At 34.6% G+C, this 23,237-nt stretch overlaps 3 protein-coding genes across 3 annotated transcripts in view; 2 read left to right on the top strand and 1 right to left on the bottom strand.

Annotated features, from left to right (window-relative positions):
• The first annotated feature begins 287 nt into the window (after positions 1-287).
• On the top strand, positions 288-2,920 carry LOC105617485 (eukaryotic translation initiation factor 3 subunit D). The gene is made up of 3 exons (XM_012199042.1): positions 288-461; positions 541-586; positions 1,338-2,920. The coding sequence occupies exons 1-3, from the start codon at positions 288-290 to the stop codon at positions 2,801-2,803; spliced, it is 1,686 nt and encodes a 561-aa protein (XP_012054432.1). The 3' UTR covers positions 2,804-2,920.
• A 428-nt stretch (positions 2,921-3,348) lies between these two features.
• Positions 3,349-6,036, bottom strand: LOC105617487 (probable low-specificity L-threonine aldolase 2). The gene is made up of 4 exons (XM_012199043.1): positions 5,983-6,036; positions 5,222-5,339; positions 4,660-4,743; positions 3,349-4,244 (listed from the first exon to the last, which is right to left on the bottom strand). Exons 1-4 carry the CDS (start codon positions 6,034-6,036, stop codon positions 3,349-3,351), a joined length of 1,152 nt encoding a protein of 383 aa, XP_012054433.1.
• A 4,242-nt stretch (positions 6,037-10,278) lies between these two features.
• LOC105617483 (myosin heavy chain, non-muscle) overlaps positions 10,279-23,237 on the top strand; it is a 31,769-nt gene continuing 18,810 nt past the window's right edge. Inside the window, exon 1 of the mRNA XM_012199040.1 lies at positions 10,279-10,635. Coding sequence (XP_012054430.1) covers positions 10,279-10,635 — 357 coding nt within the window. The remainder of the gene's footprint in view (positions 10,636-23,237) is intronic.

Genomic DNA, 23,237 nt, shown 5'->3' with positions numbered 1-23,237 from the left:
TATTGGCTGTCGCAGCAAACTTGCGATAGGCTTACAACTAATGTAGAATCGGCTTAATGATTTCAATGTTGCCACTTTTGTGGATAAATGAATTAACAGCACTGCGATGCGATGCAGCAAATGGGGAAGATGGCGCGGACAGGATTTCCGGTGGTGGTGACAATAGAGTCGGGTAGAGTCACAGTGGTGAAGTGCCTCGAGGTGGTTCGATCTATGCCGAGCTACTGAACTACCGAGTGACTTGACGTCGAGTTAAATCGATGTGACAAATTTAACTGAACATTAACATGACGGACATAGACGTAGTGCTGGACGACCCTGTCCAGAAGGAGGAAGTGGCGGCGCACTTCCAGGCACCGGCGATCCAGCACAATCCGGACGGCTGGGGTCCCTGCGAACTGCCGGATCAATTTAAGGATATTCCTTACCAGCCATTTTCGAAAGGCGACAGATTGGGCAAGGTAAGTGTTGCGAGACTTATTCCAACTTTATTTTCGTTCCATAAATCGCGCTTACCCATCGGTTTGCTATTTTCTGTAGATCTCCGACTGGACTACGCCTGCTTTCCAGGACAAAAAGTTCCCAAGTACGTATTTCGCTTTGCTGATCGCTCACGTGCACTTAACCTCAAAGATTGGAAGACTCTGATACCGAGGACTCGTCTGGGAGCCTCGTTGGCATTTTTGCGTCACATATGTCTTTATCGTCGTTAAATGAAGACGACAGATTTTATTTGAATTAATCTTATGACTGGAGTAAGGTTTGACAGATGTATATATGTCAAATGTTAGACATATTAGATAAAATTCAAATTAATATACATAGAACTATTTTATTAAACTTTATCTAGATATAAATAATTTTAGATATAAATAATTTTTTATGTCTCAAAGAAATGACATATTTTGATATAACAATTGGTAAATTTTTTAAAATTTTTCATTTTTTTAAAATTTATATCTTGAGTAAAATTCTGTCAAATTGAATAGATTACTTGTCATTATTATTAATAATTTTTTGTTCATCTTTTTTCTTTTTTTCTTCAAAGTTCTCTCTTTGGAGAGAAAAGAAGAAAGATAAATGATATAAAAAGTTTAATTGAACAGATTTTAGATCTAATATAATTTATTATAAATTAGATTTATATTTAAAAGATATTGAAGAAAGATACGACTATTGAAAAAAAATTGTTAATGTAGCTTGTTTTTTATATTACGTATAAAAAATTAATTTATTGATACGTTATAATTATATATGTATATAAAATTATGTATATAAACATATGTAAATTATGTATATATGTATATAAAATTAATATAATCTAACTATTTTTGTAGACAAATATACATCGCAGTTTGGTTCAGGCAGTCAATATGCCTATTATCACGATGAAGATGAAACCACCTTCCATTTGGTGGATACCACCCGTGTGCAGAAACCGCCGTATCAACGTGGCCGCTTCCGTCACAATCAACGTAATTTACGCGGTCGCGGTGGTCAGCGTGGTGCATTGAGCCAGATGCAGCAGCTAGGAAAGCTCAAATTGCGAGAACGGGAGCGTAAGGGACAAGCAAAGCGTTGGGGTAGACAGCAAGGTTTACGCAATCATAAGAATCAGCCGCCTATCAAGATTCGAGATGCTTCTGTAACAGTGCGACCTGACTGGATAACTATCGAAGAAATGGACTTTCCCCGATTGGCTAAGCTCTCGTTGCCTGGCGTGAAAGATGGCGAAGATATATCATGCTGCGGCTCGCTTGAATATTATGACAAAACGTACGATCGCGTGAATGTCAAGAGCGAGAAGCCGCTGCAGAGAATTGATCGTATTTTCCACACGGTCACAACTACAGATGATCCAATAGTTCGAAAATTGTCAAAAACTGAGGGCAATGTATATGCTACTGATGCAATCTTGGCTACTATCATGTGCTGTACACGTAGCAATTATTCGTGGGACATTGTCATTGAAAAGATTGGCGACAAGCTGTTCTTTGATAAACGAGATAATACCGAATTTGATCTTTTGACCGTAAACGAAACCAGCGTCGAACCGCCACAGGATGACGGCAATTCGCTGAATTCACCCAGAAACTTGGCCCTCGAGGCGACTTTCATCAATCACAATTTCTCACAGCAGGTACTCAAGTCAAATGAACCACGATATAAGTTTGAGGAAGGTAATCCATTTATTGCCGAGGAAGAGGAGAGCGATGTGGCCAGTGTGGCTTATCGTTATCGTAAGTGGGATCTTAATAATGGCATAGTCCTCGTCGCCCGATGCGAGCACGATGCTGTGATGCAAGGTCCAAATAATGAAAATCAATTCCTGACGATCAAAGCATTGAACGAATGGGATTCGAAGCTAGCCAATGGAGTCGAGTGGCGTCAGAAGCTAGACACGCAACGTGGTGCGGTTTTGGCTAACGAATTGCGCAATAACGCCTGCAAACTCGCCAAATGGACGGTTCAGGCGTTACTAGCCGGTTCGGATCAGCTGAAATTTGGATACGTATCACGCGCTATAGTGCGAGACTCGAGCAAACACGTGATTCTTGGTACTCAGCAGTACAAACCAAATGAATTTGCGACGCAAATTAATTTGAACATGGACAACGCGTGGGGCATCTTAAGATGTATCATCGACATTTGCATGAAACAGAAGGATGGCAAATATTTGATAATGAAGGATCCAAATAAGCCTATGATTCGATTATACGATATTCCTGATAATACTTTTGAAAGCGAGGGCGAGGAAGATGAGGATGATGATGAACCTGTTAATGATGCGTTTCAAAGTTAACAGCCTCCATAATTACGCTTACGCCCATCATTGATCGGTAATAGATTGCTTTTAAGAAAATTTTTGTGGAAACAAGAGTATTATAAAGAAAATAAATGAGAAGATTTCAATACAATATTTGATTTATAGAATTTTATTGCTCAAATACTTTTTGATATTAATTAATAAAAATTCAGATACTTTGATTAATAGATATACATATGAAAATTTTATCTAGGAATATGTTTCAAGATACAATTATTTGATATTTATTCAAATTGTAACATGACTTTTTATTTATTATATATTTATAACAATATAAAACCATAATATAACAATACAGTAAAACTACAATACACTTTCTAATTTATTTTTTTTAATTTATAATTTGTATTTCTAGCAAATTTTGAAAGAGAATTATATATGCTATTATCAATATCAAGAATTCAGTCATTAAAAATACTTAATATAGAAATATTTCAGTACTATATATATCTCAAAGTAAAATATTTTATACTTTAATAAGGTTTCTTAATTTATTGCTTTTAAATAACTTCATCAAAAATTTAAATTGTTACTTGGGGATCCAATTCCTTGATGACATATTTTAATTTACGCTTAGCATTATGGATCATCATATCATCGATATCATAATAAAGAACAATTCTAAGCAAATTTTCCGTGACAGCCAGACATCTGATTAAAATCTTATCGTCTTCACAGGGATCATCTATTTTGTCGTTCACTTGCTGGAGCCTCTTCATGAGAATCCCAGCGGAAATGCCACTGTCGGTATTCACATTCACGAATACCATGTTGGTGTGCACGGTCTTCATATTTACAGTAAATATTTTAGAATTCAACTGATTGATCGTTTCCGCGATAATCCATGCTCTTCTGTGATCTTCTACTAGTCGTGGTATTGTCTCCAGAGCGACGAGTCCAGCCGCCGCAATCACGCCGACTTGTCGCATCGCACCACCTAATACCTTGCGCCTTCTTCTCGCGTTAGCGATGAAGCTCTTGCTTCCGCAGAGCATGGATCCGACAGGAGCACCCAATCCTTTGCTCAAGCAAAAACTAACCGAATCAAATGGAGCGACTATATCCTTCGCCGAGATCTTCGACGCAATCGAGGCATTCCACAGTCGAGCGCCATCCAAATGCATTTTAAGATTATGCTTTTTCGCTATTACCGCCAATTTTTCGATCCATGATTGAGATATGATCTTTCCGTTCAATGTGTTTTCTATTATGATTAGCTTTGATATCGGTTCGTGTATCCGATCCGCGCGAATCGCGCTCTCGAGTGTCTTTAGATCGAACGTACCGTCATCGTTGTTAGGCAAGATGTGGAAACTCACACCAGCTATCTGCGCCGCACCAGCTTGTTCATGAAGAAACACATGCGATTTGTTTCCGCAGTACACTTCGCTGCCACGTACATCGCAATGATTCATAACTGAAAGGAGAGAAAAGACGGTTAGCATCAAATTTTCTTTGAAATGCGTTTATGTCCGTGTTACATTACATATTGGAGATTAAGAATTACGAATTGAGGATTAGAATTCAATTAATCAGAACAAAACGGATTAAAATTAAAATTATCTGATTGGTCAAATTTTAATCTTTAATTTGCAATCCTCAATCTTCAATGCATAGTGTGATACGGGTATTATATTATTAAGGAAATCTTTTCTAATATGATGGATTTCATTTAGAATCCTAACAAAAAATACATTTTTATAATTATAATATAAAAAGATCCTTCTCCATATTTATCATAATCAATCATCATTAAATGAATAAAAATAAATTCATTAATCTCTCTTTTAATCTCGATTTTAAAAGAAAATATGAGATATTTAAGCTCTTACCAGCGATCAAATTTCCCATCGTACCAGAACTAACGAAAAGAGCCTCTTCCTTTCCAATCAATGTTGCAGCCTTTTTTTGTAATTCTAAAAAAAATGTTAATTTATCAACCAATAATATATAAAAATAAATAAAATATAATTGTATATTAAAGTGTAATATAATATAGTAAGTGTAATAAACTGTATATATTAACTATATATTAATTATATATTAATATATTAAAACATAAAAGTGAATAAAACGAGAATATTATTGTAAAAATTTGATATTTTTAAGGACATACAAACTAGCAAGTCTCTATTTGACAGAAATAATTTTTTTATAAGAAATAAAATTGATTAAGCGAAGCTTGAAAAAAATGATTTTAGATAGGAAAGTAAAGCAGTACACGATGTTTGTTTTCCTACTGAATTACTAGATGGATTAGATTCTTGCCACCGTATTGACATTGCGATGCTGCTTTATCAATTTATAATATTTATATTTTTTTTTATTATATGATTACACACACGATTTAACGAACTTTTCATTTAAAATCTAAAATCGAATTTTTTTCGCTACCTTTTACTGTAGGGTCTTCTTCAAAAACATCATCTCCAACTTGTGCTTCATACATAGCTTTTCTCATTGCGGTAGTTGGTTTCGTAAGCGTGTCGCTTCGTAAATCGACGATAATGGTCTACAGTAATCATATACTTAACTTAGAATGATCTCCACGAAATATAAATTTGAATTGAATTCTACTACCTTTCTGTCATTAGAAATGTCTCAAGGGCGGAAATTTTTTCTAGGGCACATTCTGTACACAATATTTCTCCACGATAAGGATAACAATCAATTTATATGCTTTCATGGACATTATCATTCAAATTATAAGATAACAATAGATAATAATGAATTGAATAATTTCACACTGCCGGTTGATTTTATAATGTTATATTAATTTATAAGACTAGATAGAACATAGTATTATAATATCGTAAGATATCACAAATAGCGTAAAATAATACATATCGTAAGATATCACACAGGTATCACACAGATAATTTATATTAAAATAGCCTATATTCAAAACGCGCTTTTATCTCTAAAATTCTAAGTATGATATAATATGTTAAGGCATTAACATTATTGTAAGCGCATTCTGTGAATACGGAACTTTATATTGATTTTGTTGTTCATCAAATAATAAAGAACAATCATGCGTAATTCGGAACACATGATATCATTATATATATATAATTTTATGTTTTAAATATTATTATGACTTCCTAGGAAGGATCAAATAGTGAAAGAGTCGGACACTGGTTTTTTTTACTTACATTATTTTGCTTCGCATAATTATGAATGCCTTCATTTACCGCACCGTACGACATCCTGCTGGCTGTTATTAACTGTGATCAGTGTTGGTCGTGTGTTGAGTTAACTGAGTGCTTTCGTGAGGCATCGCGCTTATATATATAACTTTGTTTATATCTGTTGGTATCTATTCATATGTAATAATGTAAACAGAAGAAAAACCAAACTCGTTTGCATACATCATTTACATATTTATATGTTCACATAATAGAATATAAATCGATAAAAGTTTATGCAGATTTTCGACAAGATAATAAGAAAAGACAAAGAGAATATCAAGAATTTTTAATCTAGAATATTTTCGACATCGACTTGAAATCAAATTAACAGCTAATTTAAATATAAAATCAATAAATATAAAATCAATTTATATAAAATTTTAAATATTTTATGTTTATTATTATATTAAATAATTAAATTAAATACGGTTAACATTATGCATATAATATTTTCATCATGACGATTTTAAATTTATATTTGAAAATTGATAATGAAACATAGAATAGGAATTATATAATAGTAAATTATATAATAAATTATATAATAATGAATTTTGTTTTGATATTTACTCGATATTATAGTTGTTCGAGATAATAATTTCTGTGATAAGAATATTGCAGCGGTAAGAAATTATCTTTTGATGTTAATATTCGCGTGCAAAAATGCTGAAGATAAAGAGATCAGTAGGTCTATTAAACACTTCACTTCTTCTTTTACAATTTTACATACCCAAGCAGAACAACAAGCGATAACGTCAAAATGATATTAAATTAAATGAATCAGAAATTATTGAAAAATGACTTTCAATAATCATTTTGGAGTTATTTTGACATTATTTTGCTATCATAATGATTCGATGTTCTGCTTGGATAAGTATTTTTGTTATGAAAATAAATATTTTTCAATAAAACTTTAATTTATGGAAATGTTATAATTGTTAAGAGAAAAAACCGATTGTATTCCAATATGAATTCAAAACGATCAATAATTTAATGAAAAAAATGCGTGAGTCGAATAAAAGTTTTAAGTTAATACAAATAATATTTGTTAAGATCACAATTAATAGATTATTATTAAAAACTTTGAAAAATATTCTGCACTCAGCGACTGTGCCAATGCAACTGAATGCAACTAACTGGCGAGAGTGGCGAGTAGTGTTGGACAGGTTTGATTCATCATGGATTTGTTTTTTATTCCTGCACTTGACTAGAATTCTCTGTCTTTCGCCAAATATCAAACATAATATACCTATCTCACTTTAAGTTCTAAAAGTGTAGACTAGTTCAGCTAGAGAAAACAGACTTATAAATAGTACAACATGAAGTAACGTGAAGCAAATGTTCTCTACGGACACATCGATGACTGAAAATTCTTCGTGTGATTAAATTTAGTTTGAATAATCAACAATAAAAGTAATTTCGATCAAGTCCTGACAATTGATTTATTAAGTAATATTTTATGATATTTTATTAACATAAATAGAATTAATTATTCTTTGTTTAAAATACGTGAAAGGAAAGATTAAAGATATAAGGTAGCATTCATAATTGATTCTTATAATATTCAAGGCCGTCTTAGGAATCAGACTTAAGCATTGAAGAATGAGATTGAAAGATTGAAGATTCATCAGAACAAAAGGAGTCAAAACTTTTTTGTCCTCATTGGTGAAATTTCAATCTTTAATCTTTAAATCTCAATCTGATTCTGGCCTTAAGCACAGTCTTAAAGAGTCACGAACCAAAGAGGACCATATTAGCATCTTAGATATCCATCTTGAAATAAGAATGGATTAGTCCGGATCTGCAACAGATTTTTAAGCCTTAAGAAATGGACGAATCATAGTCAATTATTCCTCTCGCATTCAACTGTAATTGGTCAGATTTCTAAATACCGGCTTTAGGAAAAATTTCTAATTAGAATTCTTGTGCTATCAATTCTGTATTTTGAACTAATCGAGTGATGTCTATTTCTATCAATGTACATCAATTTTTTTAATACGGAAAAAAACCATCAGCCAAAACAATGCCAGTCTATATCAAGTTAGATATCAAGTTAGTTTCGATAATAAATATTCTTTTTAAATAAATTTTTTAATCAATTTTTTTTATTTTTGATTTATTAATTTTTTTATTTTTGATTTATTAATTTACTGAATAAATAATATATTTATTAATATTTCTAATTTTTAAAATTAGAAAAATATAAGATGTAAGTCAAATTCAGATTAAACTTAATTAATTATCAAATTAACATTAGCAAAAATGTGGACATTAGCAGAGAGAAACCTAAGAATAGACAAATTCCGGTCTTTTTCCATTATCAAACCTCATAGGGTAATATCCACGAATAATCAACTTTGATTGTTCGTCTTTGTCTAATCCACGTAATAGCATGAAAAAGAATCACAAAAACGTGGGCATTACGCTACGAGATTTGGTACAAGAAAAAGGTCGAGATGTTCTCAGATCTTTCAGATTTTTCTCTGATAATGGACGCATTTAGCGGACTCAACAGTTGAATGCTCGTTGTTATTAGTGTATTCTTTTAGATCATCCAATCAGTATTTTGCCTGGAAGAATATATCAATAGCAGCGAGTGCTCACTTAATTGTGAATCCGTTGAACACAGCTAATATTTACATTTTTAAAAGATTAGTTGAGGCACCAACGAAATACTATTAAAGACCGACATCTTTACGGGAGTTCGCGTCCTTGTAAATATTGAAATAATTAAGAGTTAAAAACTGATAATATTATACTAATTTTATGATTTATTAATTTAGTTATATTTATTTAGTTATATTTATTTATCAATAATACTCGATTTTTCTTCAAAATTGTGATTTCAGTGTTATCATCAAAGTTTGATTATCAACAGCGACTATTATAGCTTTACAAGTATGCATATTTATTTATGGAATATTTATGTAATAAAAAAATCATGAATTTAATAATGTATGAGCCAAATAGTTATGTTAATAATAGCAAATTTATATCAATTGTCGATAACGTCAGCGTTCTTCAATTATCTCCGGCTACCGAAAATTTGTTCAGAGTTGAACGATCTTTAATATCTCGTCGGTAAGTTGAGGTTAGTTAAAATAGTCCAAAATTCAAATAAATCGAATATTTGGAAAAATTGTTTCGCAATTAATCGATTTATTCAGTCTCGATTCGAGTTCGATAAATCGAGCCTGATTGAAATCTAATAGCGTTTTCTCTTGGGATACGCTAAGTGTAACCTCGCACTCCACCAGTTGCGTGTAAGTGCTGCACTACACCATGTATGTACACTTCATGCTATCGTATTTAATTCTGCTGCCGGTTGACTTTCATTTTCGAATTAATGTTACACTGGCTCTATACCGTCTTAAACTCTTTGATACGGTAGCAGAATCCCACTTTGTGCATAAAATTTGCACTACACTTAGCCACGGAAACATACCAAATGAGTTCGCTTACCAACCATGGAAACACGGTGCACTGTCTGAATGTTGCATTAGTGGGTGATAGTGCAGCTAAGAGAAAACGCTATAAAATTAGAAAATCCATATGTTCCTAGTGTCTAGTGAACTCGTTCGAGAGCGGAAAGAAGTGTTCGGATTGGGTCGTGCGAATCGATCGAGAAAGAAGTGGGGAATGAGAGACGAATGTGGCGCGGTGCCGGAGGCAGTCACGCTCGACGAGGATCGGCGGCAGTTGTGATCGGCGCGGTCGATGTGAGTCAAGAAGAAGCGAAGCAAACGAGAGAGCAGAAAGGGGAGAAGACCGAGAGCAATTCGCTACGAGAAAAAGAAGCTCGCGCCTACACAAATCGTTCACGATTCTTGTTACATGTGCGATCTATCGTCGCCGGTGCGACAACATTTTTCGAAAGCACGGAGGGCGAGTCCGTCCGTCGTCGCAGCAGTGGTAGTGGTAGTGACGGCAGTGGTGGTGGTGTAGTATTTGATAGTGGCGGTGGTGTTGGTGCCGCCGTCGCGCACTCGTCGTTGGTCGCGCATCGTGGCGACAGTTGGTAGCGACAGCCGTCGTTGCACGTCGTCGTCGTCGTCGTCAGGCTCGACTTCGAGTCGACCGTGTCGCGTACGATACGCGGGTAGTCGCGGACGTTGCGCGCGCGTTCGTGGAACGAAGTAACGGATAACGGTGCGCGCGCGCGCGCGCATACAAGGGACGAGAGAAAGTATAGTCGGGAACGTACAAGGGGCAGGCCCGCAGCAGCAGCACTTTTGCCGCGTCGTGTTGCGCTAAACAAAGATGGCGGACGTGGACTCGAGGGTAGACCGGTCCGATCCGGAGCTGCGTATCTTATCGGTCGATAGGAACAGCTTCAACGATCCAGCCACCCAAGCGGAATGGACGCAAAAGAAGCTGGTGTGGGTGCCACACGAGACGCAGGGCTTTGTCGCCGCCGGCATCAAGGGCGAGCGCGGCGACGAGGTCGAGGTGGAGATCGCAGAAACCGGCAAGCGCGTACTCGTCGCCAAGGACGATATACAGAAGATGAATCCGCCCAAATTCGATAAGGTCGAGGACATGGCGGAGCTTACCTGTCTCAACGAGGCCTCCGTTCTGCATAACCTCAAGGACCGATACTACTCCGGACTGATTTACGTGAGTCTACGAGCCTCCTCTCGGACTCCTTTTATTCCTGGCGTTGCGCCTGCCTCGCTTCCCGGTTTAAGCTCCACAATTTAACCGGCCTGTTTTTACAATTGTTTTCAAAGCGGTATTTAAATCTTGTTTTTCTCGCCGAAGCCCCCGATGACCTTATTGCTAACCCAATTTTCCTTCTCGGTCTATGCTGTGAATTGATTTGCCTCCGGGTCTCGAGTTCCAAGAAGTCCAAGTTCGTCTCGAGAGACTTGAAATTCAGAAACTTTGACACAAAATTATAAAAATTAAAGCTCAAAGTTTATCGCATCGAGAGAATAAACTCTGAGAAAAAATACGATAATAAATTTGTTTTACCATTCTCGTTGAGGAAGGAAATGTAAAAGACGCGAGAAAATAAATTTTGTTCGTTTAACGACTTGACCTGTCATTAGGAACATTTTTAGAATGAATGGATCCGGTTCTTTTTACTGCGAATGATTCGGCACTTTTCTTTCGTTCTATCGTTGTTCTTTCGCACTGTTAAGAATCAAAAGTTTGGGAAATGGTCTCGCGAATGCCGCGGCGATGCAGGTGCAAATGCCAGATGCGTACCGGCCCTTCCATGCATCCTGTAGGGCCGATTCCTCCAACATCGGTTAACTCTAACCTCGATTTAAAACGTTCTTCCATTCCTTCTTTTTGCTAAAATCTGGAGAAAAATCTTTCGATTTAAATCGAACTCCGAGGCCCGATGTTTTATTTTCTGATTAACTTAGATTTAACTTGATGGCAATGTAAAAATAGTATTTTTTTTGCTAATCATTAAACTGATAATTTTGTAGTAAGTAATTTTTAAAGTTTTCACTAAAAGCCATCAATTTTGTGATTATCCATAGCTAGAAATCAAACTTGGTTTTTCATTTTCTGATTAACTTGTAGTTTAGACGTTTATCTTACTTGATAATAATGTAAAAATTGTATTTTTTTTAGCTATGATTAATCATAAAACTGATGATTTTGTAGCAGCTTTTAAAGTTGCCATTATAAAACCAGTTTTGATTAATTATAGCTAAAACAACTTTTATAACACATCATAAAATTAAGTCTAAACTATGTACAAGTTAATCAGAAAATGAAAAACTGCTTGCTTGTATTTTGGAATTATAATTTCGAGAAGATTCTCGAAGATCTATTTTATCTCAAATTTATGCGTTTTTATCTGAATTATATATATGGTAAAGATAAAGATGGATAAGATTTAGGAAAGAGTCCAGATTATTTGATAAAAGAAAACAAAAAGACTTGATAAGAGTCACTGACTCCGAAACTTTTCCAGCAATTTTTCGAGAAACGTCGGAAATTCCATCTCTTCGGGGCGTTGCAGAATTAATATGTTCCTCGTAGCGCGAGGCACCGGTGACTCACCGCGTCCGCGAGCTTGACTTCGAATTCGCGTTGGCATTATTAATTCATGCACGTCGTCGTGAAAATTAATCGTCCCGCGAAATTACGCGGAATTATGGTTACTAGCTAGGACAGCTTCAAAATATTTACGGAACAACACACGATGGGAACGCGTAAGACAAAAACGATAGTATTCCTCGTTGCTTACTAAACTCGGAGTTTGTCTCGTGGAAAAACACGTTTATGTTTGGAATTATGTAGTCTTTCGCTTTTTGCGTTTGACTATAGATGAACGGAATAAGTAAATCAATAGCTTGAAAGTGGAACGCTATATCACACCGTTGCTCGGGTGTGGAAGAGAGGAAATTTCCATGTTGAACATTCGTTTCTCTTATTTGCGAGAAAGATATTGTATATTTTAATAATCTTGGTAGATTATTGGTTATTTTAATTCCAAGTTACTAAAATGAGAATATATTATTAATAATAACTAATCGTGTGTCTCTTTTGCATAATTAAATATCAAAGAAGTAATAGTAATCCAATCCCTTGAGTTGAATAACATTTTATTAACTTTCACAAAATAAAATCAATCAAAATATAAATCAATCTATTTCTGTGATTAATTTCAAAGAATGTTTCAAAGAATGTCCATATTGATGTATGCACTTAGTAAATAATAAATTTTTAAATCAAATTTAATAAATACATTTTTTTGTGTTAATTTGTTTAATGTGTTAATTTGTTTACTGTAATTTTTCTAATTAAATTAACGACAATATTGAATAGGAGCAGATTGGCAACCTATAGAAATGATTAAAAACAATACAAATTGAGTATAATTTAACATATTATGAATTAATATTATGAATTTAACAGTGTATGCGATTGCAAGATATACCAATTATTTTAACATGACGATATTAAAACAGTATACTTGACAATAGACGGATTAGCAATAATTATAATAATCCGAAGGAAATATCGTTACTACTGTATTCTGTTATTAAGCAATAAACGATTAAGATCGGCCACGAGTCTCTCTACCGTAAAATGTATGCATGCTTCAGACCATACCATATATCTTGATACGTTTGAAATTTTCTGAGATCATTTATCCAATCAGAAAAATATATATTCGTCGTTGCAATCGTTCGTGATGTTGAAATAAGGATTGATGGTGTTGTCCGCAGAGGAGAATTTATTAAAAAGAAAACTCTTTATCTCTTTATTCTCGTGTATTGCATTTTTGTCCATTATCGATTCGATTTTGACTTGCCGTCGGACACGTTTTGAAAAATAGCAATCGTCGCTGAGATATCGGTCGCTGTCTTATTCCAACCGATGCAATGAGCGAGAGACCGATTCTCTTTCGCTCGTAAGACGAACTAAAGATAGCTCTTGGTTCACTACGGCTCTTGCTCGTCCTCGTCTGGAATTAATCCGCGCGCGAGATATATCGGAAATGTCGGCAGACCGAAGGTGAGACGAAAAGAAGAGAGATGTAAAAGAGAAGGAGGAGAGAACCGAAGAGAAAAATGTGTGTGAGACGCGAATGAATTCAATCGAGAAAAAGGCATGTGGTGGTAATTTAAGTATCTAATTATTTGCATTTTTTTCTAGCAGTCAATTGTTAAATTAGTGTTTCTTTTTTTGCTTTTTTAATTACTTTATATCACACTAAAAGAATTAAACTACATCATATCAACATTATTTTAATTGAAAATAATCTTGTTTATTTATATAATAACAGTATTAATGAAACATAAAAAATTTTATTGAAGTGAGAGCATAATTTAGTTGTTTCATTAATAATTTCATTCAATGTTATCATATGTATGAACAAAATTATTTTTAATTAAAATAATATAATTTTTAATTAAAATAGTATAATACTGTTGATATATCATTTTTTTCAATGTATGTATAATCATTTTTTTTAATTATCATATGTATTATATATATTTACATATATTACTAAAAAATAATAGCAGTTAAAAAAAAAGAATTATTACTATATTGCAAATACATCTTTAGAATATATATTTTACGACGTTGATACGCAATATCGGATTTCATTTAGGAAAAACGTGCATAAAAGTACGCGATTGTGATGCAAAACATAAGATAAGGTAACGAATTATCATGGTATAAAAATATCGTAAAGAAAGTTGTTTTGCAAGAGATAATTGCGGTGTGTGGGAAGTAAAAACGTTCGTCTCACATACCTGCACTGCAGGTCTCTGCGTGTCCAGTGTATACGAGAGTTAATTAATATCGAGCAAAAGGCACCCACGGATTTTCATCATTAGATACCTTCACTATTATCAGATACGCAATTATTAAATACAAGTTTCAGATAGAAGAATGGATGAATTTCAGATCTTTTTTTTGTCGAGCACTCTCTTTCTCTTCTACCTTCGTAAACACGGGCGAGCGGTGATATTCACGATGCGTGAAGTTTCTGAAAGGAACTGGTCTTATGGTCAAGGACGAAATTCATACGGTCAGGTATTCGAGAACTGCGACGCAAAAAGGACATGGGCGGTGTCGAACGGTCACCGATTTCACGAGTCTCAACATGTATCACTTACATGTTGAGAGACGAATACGTGCAATGGCACCGACGTTTCCTTGATGCTGTCGCTTATCACTAGTTGATAAGTCTTGCCTCACCTTGCTCGATGGCGAGCGTGTGACTCACGTAAATTTTGATTGTACTTTGAACGTGGTCGCTGATTGCGTTCCTCAACTTTGATCTCATACTTGGAAGCAGGTGTTGGCCTTTCCGCCTGCGGAAATTCATTCCTTTGAATCTTAAATATTGTCACTAATACTTCAAACATTGGTGAAAGACTATATTTAAGATGTTAGAGAGAATGAAGCAGCACGTCACAAGTCTAAATTTTTGCAGGAGTTATTATTACGAACTATTAGTATATAAATTCCGGGTGAAAATGTGATAGATGTGCTGTAGATTGTATTGGTTTGAATGATTCTTGGACTATTTACATTAATATATCACAATGTAATTATTAAGAGACATTTAAAAAAATGCATACTTTGAGAAATGAATAAAATTGGTTTTTAGATAAATTACAATACACATTTTAACATATAAACCAATTAAATAAAATTCTTAGTGAAACACAACTATCAATAATTTTATCTACATGAAAGGAAAACAATATATTTATGCATTTTTTAAATTGCATTTTTAAATAAAATCAAAATTATTGGAAAATATAATATCTGCAACGTAATCGAAATAATTAAATTATTAAATTTATCACAATGGGATTTTTTTACTTGTACTTCCTTCAGTAAAAGTTAGACTTGTTGTATTGGAGATTATAGAGAGAGCGATATATATTGATAAAGTTTGTTCGGGACGTAAAGAATAATTGTGGAACAAATATTGATTATTGTTTCAATGGAAAAAAATATGTTTTTATGTTTTCCTGCTGTGATTTCTTGTATGTACTATCGTATCATAGTTTTTATGTTTCTTCCCTGCTGTCAAGAAAATATTCGATAGTCACGTTCGATAAGATAGCAAATCGTGCAGCTGTTCTCACACGCGAACGATGTAGCTTGTAACTTTATACACCGTATTAAAGAGGCACCTTTGCTAGCCAGATGACAGACGAATGTCTTCTCTTAAAACGAAAAGTCGATTGCAATCAACGCGTTTATTACTCAAACATTTTACGCAGGTCGTAAAACAACCCGAAAATAACCGTAATCGACGCGTTTAATACCTTTGACTCAAAGGAAATATATGATTTATTGAGCATCCTGTACATGAGCAATTTTGTGTTGAGAGAAATGATGTCATATTATAGTTGGGGTCAGAACAGGTTTAAATTTGATCGCAAAGATAAAGTTTTTATCACCCTCGTAAGAAGCGCGTTTAGTTTGTTGCGTATCATCTCGCTAGTTCTTAATGAATTTGTCGTATAACTATAACTGAGCGGATGTGTTAGGGATTTAGCTGAAATTTGCGTCAGAAATTCCATACAGGTTTCGTCATAACTTTCTTGTCGGTTCATGCGAACGTACGTATGTTTGGACAAGAGACGCTCAGAATTTCAACCAGTATCGTCGACATTCAATGTTACGCGTTATCTCATCGGTAATAAACTGCACAGTACAGAAGACGAAATCGCGATCTAAAACTGTTTGCTCGAGAAACTTATACAATTAAAATTTTACTATCCCATTGCTCCCTATCTCGGTGTACCAAACCGTGCAAATCGGAGCAGCGAATGGTCGAGACACGTCGTTGTACCGAAAAGAATTATTGACGCCAATTTAAAGATACGAATTGAATACTCGAATGTATTTTATTGAAAATCGTGACGTATCATATGCAGAAATGAAGTTTTCTATTTTCGCTGACCAACTTTATTTTTTCATTATATATATTTTTCATATTTTTGCAACGTAAATGAAATTTTGATACAAATAATATGAGGCAACTTGAGATCTGAATAATAATATAATTGTCCTCTCCTCTCGTTATTTTTTTTCTCTAAACTCGTAGAATGAGAGTCGATGCTCGTCGTGACTCACGCGTGACTGATTCGGTAAACGCGAAGGTAGACAGAGTCCGATGATGGTCTCCGAGGAGAAGGTAAGAAAGCGATAGCGAGAGAGGTAAAGTGACAGAGAGTATGGGAGAAGAAAGGGAGAGTACCGGGGTGAAGGCGGAGGAAGGTTGGAATATTCGTTGGGAGGCCGATCTTGAGACGCCATCTTAGTGGTTTGACAGAGTCACCTTGGCGAAATGTGGCTTACCATTGCAAACCTGCGAATTTCTCATCCGGCGATGAGTCGATGAATCCTTAAAAAACGATTGAATATTTTTTTCTGTATCAAAATGTAACGTTTTCATATTTTTTTGTAATTTTTCGGAGATGATAATTATTTTACTCATTTGACAAATATAATAGATTTGTATAACACACCTTTACGATCCATCAAATTGTTGAAAGATTACATTGTACACAGACACTTTTCTTTTGTATTTCTTTGATTTTCCCGTGATTTTTATTTTTTGATTTTTTATTCTAATCATTGCAATGAAGATCATTATTGATTCATCAATTTTTCCACTTTCAATATTTCATATTTTTGACCGAGTCATAAATCTCGAAGTTCTATTAAAGCAATGCCTATTCGAAATTTAATGAAATATGATTTTAATCATTGACTTTCTCTCTTGAAACTTAATTAGCCAGAAGTCTCCTTTTTACAGTCGCTAATTATTCTAAAACTGACTTAGATACAGACTGTTCGATATTTTCACCGTGGAAACATTGGTTTCAAATTGAATAATCAGTTATTTGAAAAATGATGTTGTAAGAAGTGGACAGTTAGTAGAAAGATGCTGCTTCTTTCGTTATTTAATACATTACATTTTGCCCGATATATTCACGACCTGGTAACCAGCGACGAATCGGGAAAGCTCTGGTGGACATTCTTTTCGCCTTTAGCCGGCTTCTCGGAACTAGAATTTGCAGAGCTGCAACGAGAAGGTGGCACGCGAAGTCTCCGCCTCGCGGCATTAGCCTGATTAGTATGCGCATTAGTATTCGCAACGTGCTACGCGTGTAGTAACCGCACGCGGAATTTCTCTTAGACCGCGCGCGGAGATACCGCTCAAGTAGAAACATTTCGGAATTCACGCGGAATTCTCGCCTCGGCCGTCTCAGGGCCGTCGCTCAACCGGCATGATCGACATGCGATCGTTACGACATTCGCTTTCAAGACAACCATCGGTGTGAGAGTACGAACGTGCGTAAAAATGAGTTCGTAAATAGAAATGTTAAGCACCTGTTATCATTAATTATCGGCATTATTAAAATTCATTTTGCCATGACATCCCTTTATAACATCTTAAATCTTATCTTAGATTTTATCTTGATAATGAATGAAAAGGTTGGCTGAAGTACTATGAAATGAAAAAATTAGGATTTTCCGATTATAAAAATACCTATCTGGTCATTATTATTTTCCATTACAATGTCAATGCTATAATGATATATTTTTAAAAATTTCGAATTCAATTCGATAAAAAAATCTGTCATAGACAAACTCAAAAGATCTAAGAATCCATACATACAATGTATTTAAATGTACAAATATTTATATATTGATTTTTTTATTGTATTTAATATTTTAGAGATACTTTAATTTTAAATATCGCATTATGTAACATTTCAGTCGGGCGAGCTGCTCTAAATCACAACGTAAACAAGGGCACGATATGTAATCGTATTTCTGCATTTTTCACTTGCAGCTGTCGCCTACATTCTACATTTGTGTCGCAATTTGACGGTGCTGTATCTCCGAAAGCACCGCTCTGAAATGAATGGCCGGGGCGATGCGATTTTTCGTGAATTAAGAGGCAACCCGTTCTTGTCAGCAATTTTTCGTAATTCCGTTGCCAAGAAGTAACGCCGTAAAGAATGTCACTCTTGCGTAACGCTTGCGTACATACATCGTTATCCTTATCTGTATATGGTGCGAATCCGATTGATTTTGTCCGTGCATACCGTATATGGATCGTATCTGGACTGTAACGGTTCGACAACTACCGACCATATGATTTTAACTGCATTACTTTATATTACTCATCGTTGCTTCTGATACTCTCGCAAAATTGATTGTCGCATGTTGCGTATCTATATGAATTCAACATTTTAAAATTCTAAATTTTTAGAATTTTTTATGCACCCATATTGAATTTTAATTATTTATTTAATATAAAATTTTATATATTGTTTTTTATTTAATATGAAAGTTAATATAATGGATATTAATTATAATATAGATACATTTACAATAGAATACAATAAATTATGTAAAGATACAATATTCTCAACTTATATTAAAATTTATGTAAAGCATTTAAACAAAGCAACTTCTAAGAATTTTCTTCCGTAAAATTAAATTATGAATATTTAATTGAAAAGATCACATTAACTTTATTTTAAAAGAAAAATAGATTTAAATTAAACATAAAAAATACTTAAGTTCTCCATTTAGGTTTTATTTACATTGAGGTTTCATGTTACAATCGTGTAACAATTGCAGATCATGGCTAATGGGTTTAAAGCAAAAAAAAAAACGAATCTTCAATCTCAATCATCGCTCGCTTCGTCTTCATTCTCGTCTTCATTGGTCGAGTATCGATCTCCGATACGCAATCGCTGTGCAGTCGCAATCTTCGATACGTAATACGACACGGCTTTTAAGCGAGTTTCAAACAACGCTCAGCAAACCGTTCACCGGCCAATTATTTGCCGGTCCAAGATAAATATCGTGCGGTCGCGATACGTCATGACGTAATGCCAATTGTCAATATACAATAATAACACGCATACGTTTGCTTCTGCATCATTCGGCAAAATAAAATATGTCGCTTTTACGCGATGAATTATATTTTTTTTTGCAACGTCGCATAAAGTTGCAGCAATATCATTGTGTAAAATTGCAATATTGCCTTCGTTCGCGTGATATCCGTATCGCATTCATAAATATTTGTCGAGTTAGTGCACGGCGTTCGCTGTGGCGCATTTAAAATTCATTACGCAAATGGATTCGGGAGGTGTCGAATATTTGGCGAGTGAAGGCATCATCTGGAGCTGATTTGAAGGCATTCATTCAATAAATATTCGCTAAAGCGATACGATTGTCCTCGGGGCGAGATAATATATGTCGATGCGACGACATATCGAAATTGCATATGACAGAGTCTTATTTCTCATACGAACGCAACACTGTACAGCTGTACGAGTCGAATACTTGACTCGTTGCCCAGAGCCGGCTTTAGCAAAGAGTGATATTCTTACTTACATTCCCTATCTGGAGTCATTACAACAAAAATTACCATTTTTAGAGAGTTGTTGGATGTAAGGAGGAACGGTATCGTTGATTTTTGTCCTTTTAAAGACTGATTATAAACGCAGTACGCTCTTTAAATTGCGTAACGAAGAATCAATTTTATTTTACGTGATATCGCAACTCCAGTCTCGTAATTCTCGGTCAATTATTTACTTTTAGCAAAGATCTAAATTTCTTCGATACAAATCTGTCAACGATAAGAATTGATAGAGACATGTTGCGTTTACACGTTGCTGTTATATTTAGGAAATGACTTTAGACTTTTGCTTTTTTATCGTTATTTATATCGAATTTATGATCTCATTTCATGAATTGTATTTTTGATTTATGATAACAATGAAATTATTTTCGATAATCACGAAAGAACAAGTAATCGCATGATTCTGTGAAAAAAAAAACTATATATTAATAGCAGGAAATCTGTGGAAATAAAAAGTAAGCTGTGTTTAGCAGATATATGCTAGTAGTAGATTTATATTAATTTCGCAAATGACTGGGCGTTGCAGTTCCATCATGGAAGAATTCTCCTTTGCAAATTGTAATTTTAATCCATAATAATAAAGCAGAGAAGCAGAAAAGAGTAGTCAATTTAGAATTCCTCAGAAGTATCTGTCACAGTAAAAAAAAAAAAATGAGATAGTACGTATGTTAATAGTGAATTTATGCTAATTTTCCAAGTAGCCTCGAGCATTCGCGACTTTGTTGTGGGATTTACGATCTTGTTTCGTGGGCCGTAACTTTGACCCGCAATAATAAAGCATACCGCATCCAATCACGCTGTTCGTTACAAATTGCACTTGATCACGTGCATGCCTCTCGCATCGTCTCGAGCGAATGGTCCGCGCCGGGATCAAGACTTTCGATCTTGTCTCGATCGAGGGCGATCGCAGATATGGGGAGAGGCGGCCAGATGCCAGCCGCGGGTGATAAAAAAAGCAAGAGAGAGAGAGAGAGAGAGAGGAGCCAGATGGACGCCACTTTGCAGAGTGTAGGCGCAAAAAGGCAAAGATGAGTCCTTATAAGGATGAGCGTCCTTAACCCGCTTATTCGTGATGCCTTAAAGACGCGGGCGCTATACGAAACGACCGATGAAGCGATCCGCGAGAGCCGGTAACGGAGTCCGCGGCAGGTCCGATGCCTTTTACGGTTGTCGTCCCGCGTTCATGTTTGTTCGGTTTGCCATCGGCATCACGAAAGAAAATTTCTGACGAAACCCCCTGGGGCGCCGTAAAAAAGTCCAGCGATGTCCCATAATAGAAAATACGAGAGGCGAGACATGCGCGCATGTAACTAAACACCGCGAGTGACGCATCGTTGCGTTTGATCGGCATAGAAGGTGATTCACGAAGATATCGCACGTCTTCGATAGTCCATATACGTGAGGTCATTAAATGTAAATTTAATTCTGAGCAATCACAAATCTTATAAAAGAACTTTTACATTGAAAAAGCGCGACGAATTCGAGATGATCATTTTTCGCGTTGGAACAATTAAACCTCTTCAAGTATCTGACATACTTGTGTCTGTTATTTATATGTAATTTAAGAGAATTATTTGCTTTCTAAAGTTGACAAAGAACGCTATGCAATTTATCTTTCGTTAACCTCAATGTTCTCTAACTGGAAAAGAAAATTTTCAGGAAATTTCTTTTTTTTTCTTCAAATTTTCATAGAATTTTATCGATATTTTATATTTCTGCCTCTTTCTAAAAATTTATTTCTTTAATTATTTTTTTCTTGATAAATATTGATAATTAGTTAACAATAAGTATATGACATACACATTCGTATATATTTATGTATGTACTTTTTCATGTGTCTCGTTATTTTTTTTATTTAAAAAAAAATCAGGATAACAGTAGAAAATAATATTTAGAATATCTCATTGATATTACATTATAGTGAACTTTATTGTTTCGTGACTCCAATTGCAGAAAATGATAGATATAGTAGGCTTGGAATCTCTGTTTTTGCTCATTTTTAATATATAGTTTATTTACGTTGCTTGTACTCGAATTTATTTCAAAATTGCATTAAAAAATTCTTTAATCTTCTCTCCTGGAATTTTGAATAAAATATCTGGAAAAATAATCCGGGGGAATTCTCAGGAAATTTTTTTACAAGATTTTAGTAAACACTTTAAATTTGAAATATCATTCTGTCAATTCGTTTACCTCACACTTCTGGATTCGGCGAGTACTATTGACAGCATATCTCCACGTACATTTAGAGATTGCTATCTTTGTGGTAAAAGATGTCAGTTTCGTTGAGATATAACGCACATCGCGATCGCGTCGGCTGCGGATTTGCTTAGAAGGCACCCGTCACGTCGCGTCGGCGAGGTATAAACAGGAATGTTGGGCAGGGTGGATGACACCCGAGAGTACCGACCGGTTTTCGAGGACCTCTGAACGAACAGTCCTGTCTGAGAAAGAGAGAAGAAAGACAAAGATTTCCGTTCCATATGTTCCTGGCTTACGACGGAATTCGAAAAACATTACATCGTCTAATCGAAGTTCGATTGATTCGTGCAATTTTATGTGGACGCAATGAATCGCTTAAACCCTGATTCCGTAAACGCGAGAATGACGCTTCGTAATGATGAAAAGAGAAAAATCATGAATTTCGAGAACACACGAGGCGATGTTAAGATTCCTCGAAGTATTTATTTTTCGATCATATAAATAGCTATAAAAAAATGGATCTGTGAAGTTAACACATTTTATTAATAATTAATATAAAAAATAATTTTTGTAGTTCTATAGTTTATAAAAATAAAAAAGTTCCGTATTTTTTATATTAGAAAACCAAAATTGAAAATATGATGTATTAACTTCGCAAATCAAGAAAAAGAAAAGATTTTTATGAAGTGTCATTACATCGAAATTGACATAAAACAACGAGAATTATTGCACTTTTATATGATGATATTTTAGAATAAAAAAATCTAACACAAAGAGATATATAATATAAATGCAATCGCTCCATTTTATTTGATTCATTCATTTCCCGATTGGATAATAAAAAAAGTTGTGGAACACCGACACATACTCTGACAGATCAGATTCCTATGAGAAAACAATGTACTGTGTCACGAGTGATGAATGGCTACAAATATTATTTAAAGTTAACTGAGTTCCAACTTCTTCATCTCTTCTTACAGACAGAATTATATATATATATATATATATATATATATATATATATANAANANANANACACTACTACACTACTACGTCGTCGTACTTACGTTACGTACTACTAAGTAAGGTAAGGTAAGTAACGTAACGTAACGTAGACGTAATA

The sequence above is a fragment of the Atta cephalotes genome, assembly GCF_000143395.1.
Source record: "Atta cephalotes unplaced genomic scaffold scaffold00013, whole genome shotgun sequence".
NCBI classification, from domain to species: Eukaryota; Metazoa; Arthropoda; class Insecta; order Hymenoptera; family Formicidae; genus Atta; species Atta cephalotes.
This window is presented reverse-complemented; position numbering and strand designations above follow the sequence as displayed.

What these genes read in the sequence shown, in the direction of transcription:
- LOC105617485 (XM_012199042.1), top strand. Translation starts at nt 288, where the DNA reads ATGACGGACATAGACGTAGTGCTGGACGACCCTGTCCAGAAGGAGGAA. An exon ending in AAGGCGACAGATTGGGCAAG is followed by an intron (nt 462 to 540) that starts GTAAGTGTTGCG and finishes TATTTTCTGTAG; the next exon opens with ATCTCCGACTGGACTACGCC. An exon ending in CCAGGACAAAAAGTTCCCAA is followed by an intron (nt 587 to 1,337) that starts GTACGTATTTCG and finishes CTATTTTTGTAG; the next exon opens with ACAAATATACATCGCAGTTT.
- LOC105617487 (XM_012199043.1), bottom strand. Translation starts at nt 6,036, where the DNA reads ATGTCGTACGGTGCGGTAAATGAAGGCATTCATAATTATGCGAAGCAA. An exon ending in ATTATGCGAAGCAAAATAAT is followed by an intron (nt 5,340 to 5,982) that starts GTAAGTAAAAAA and finishes TGATTACTGTAG; the next exon opens with ACCATTATCGTCGATTTACG. An exon ending in GATGGGAAATTTGATCGCTG is followed by an intron (nt 4,245 to 4,659) that starts GTAAGAGCTTAA and finishes CTCTCCTTTCAG; the next exon opens with TTATGAATCATTGCGATGTA.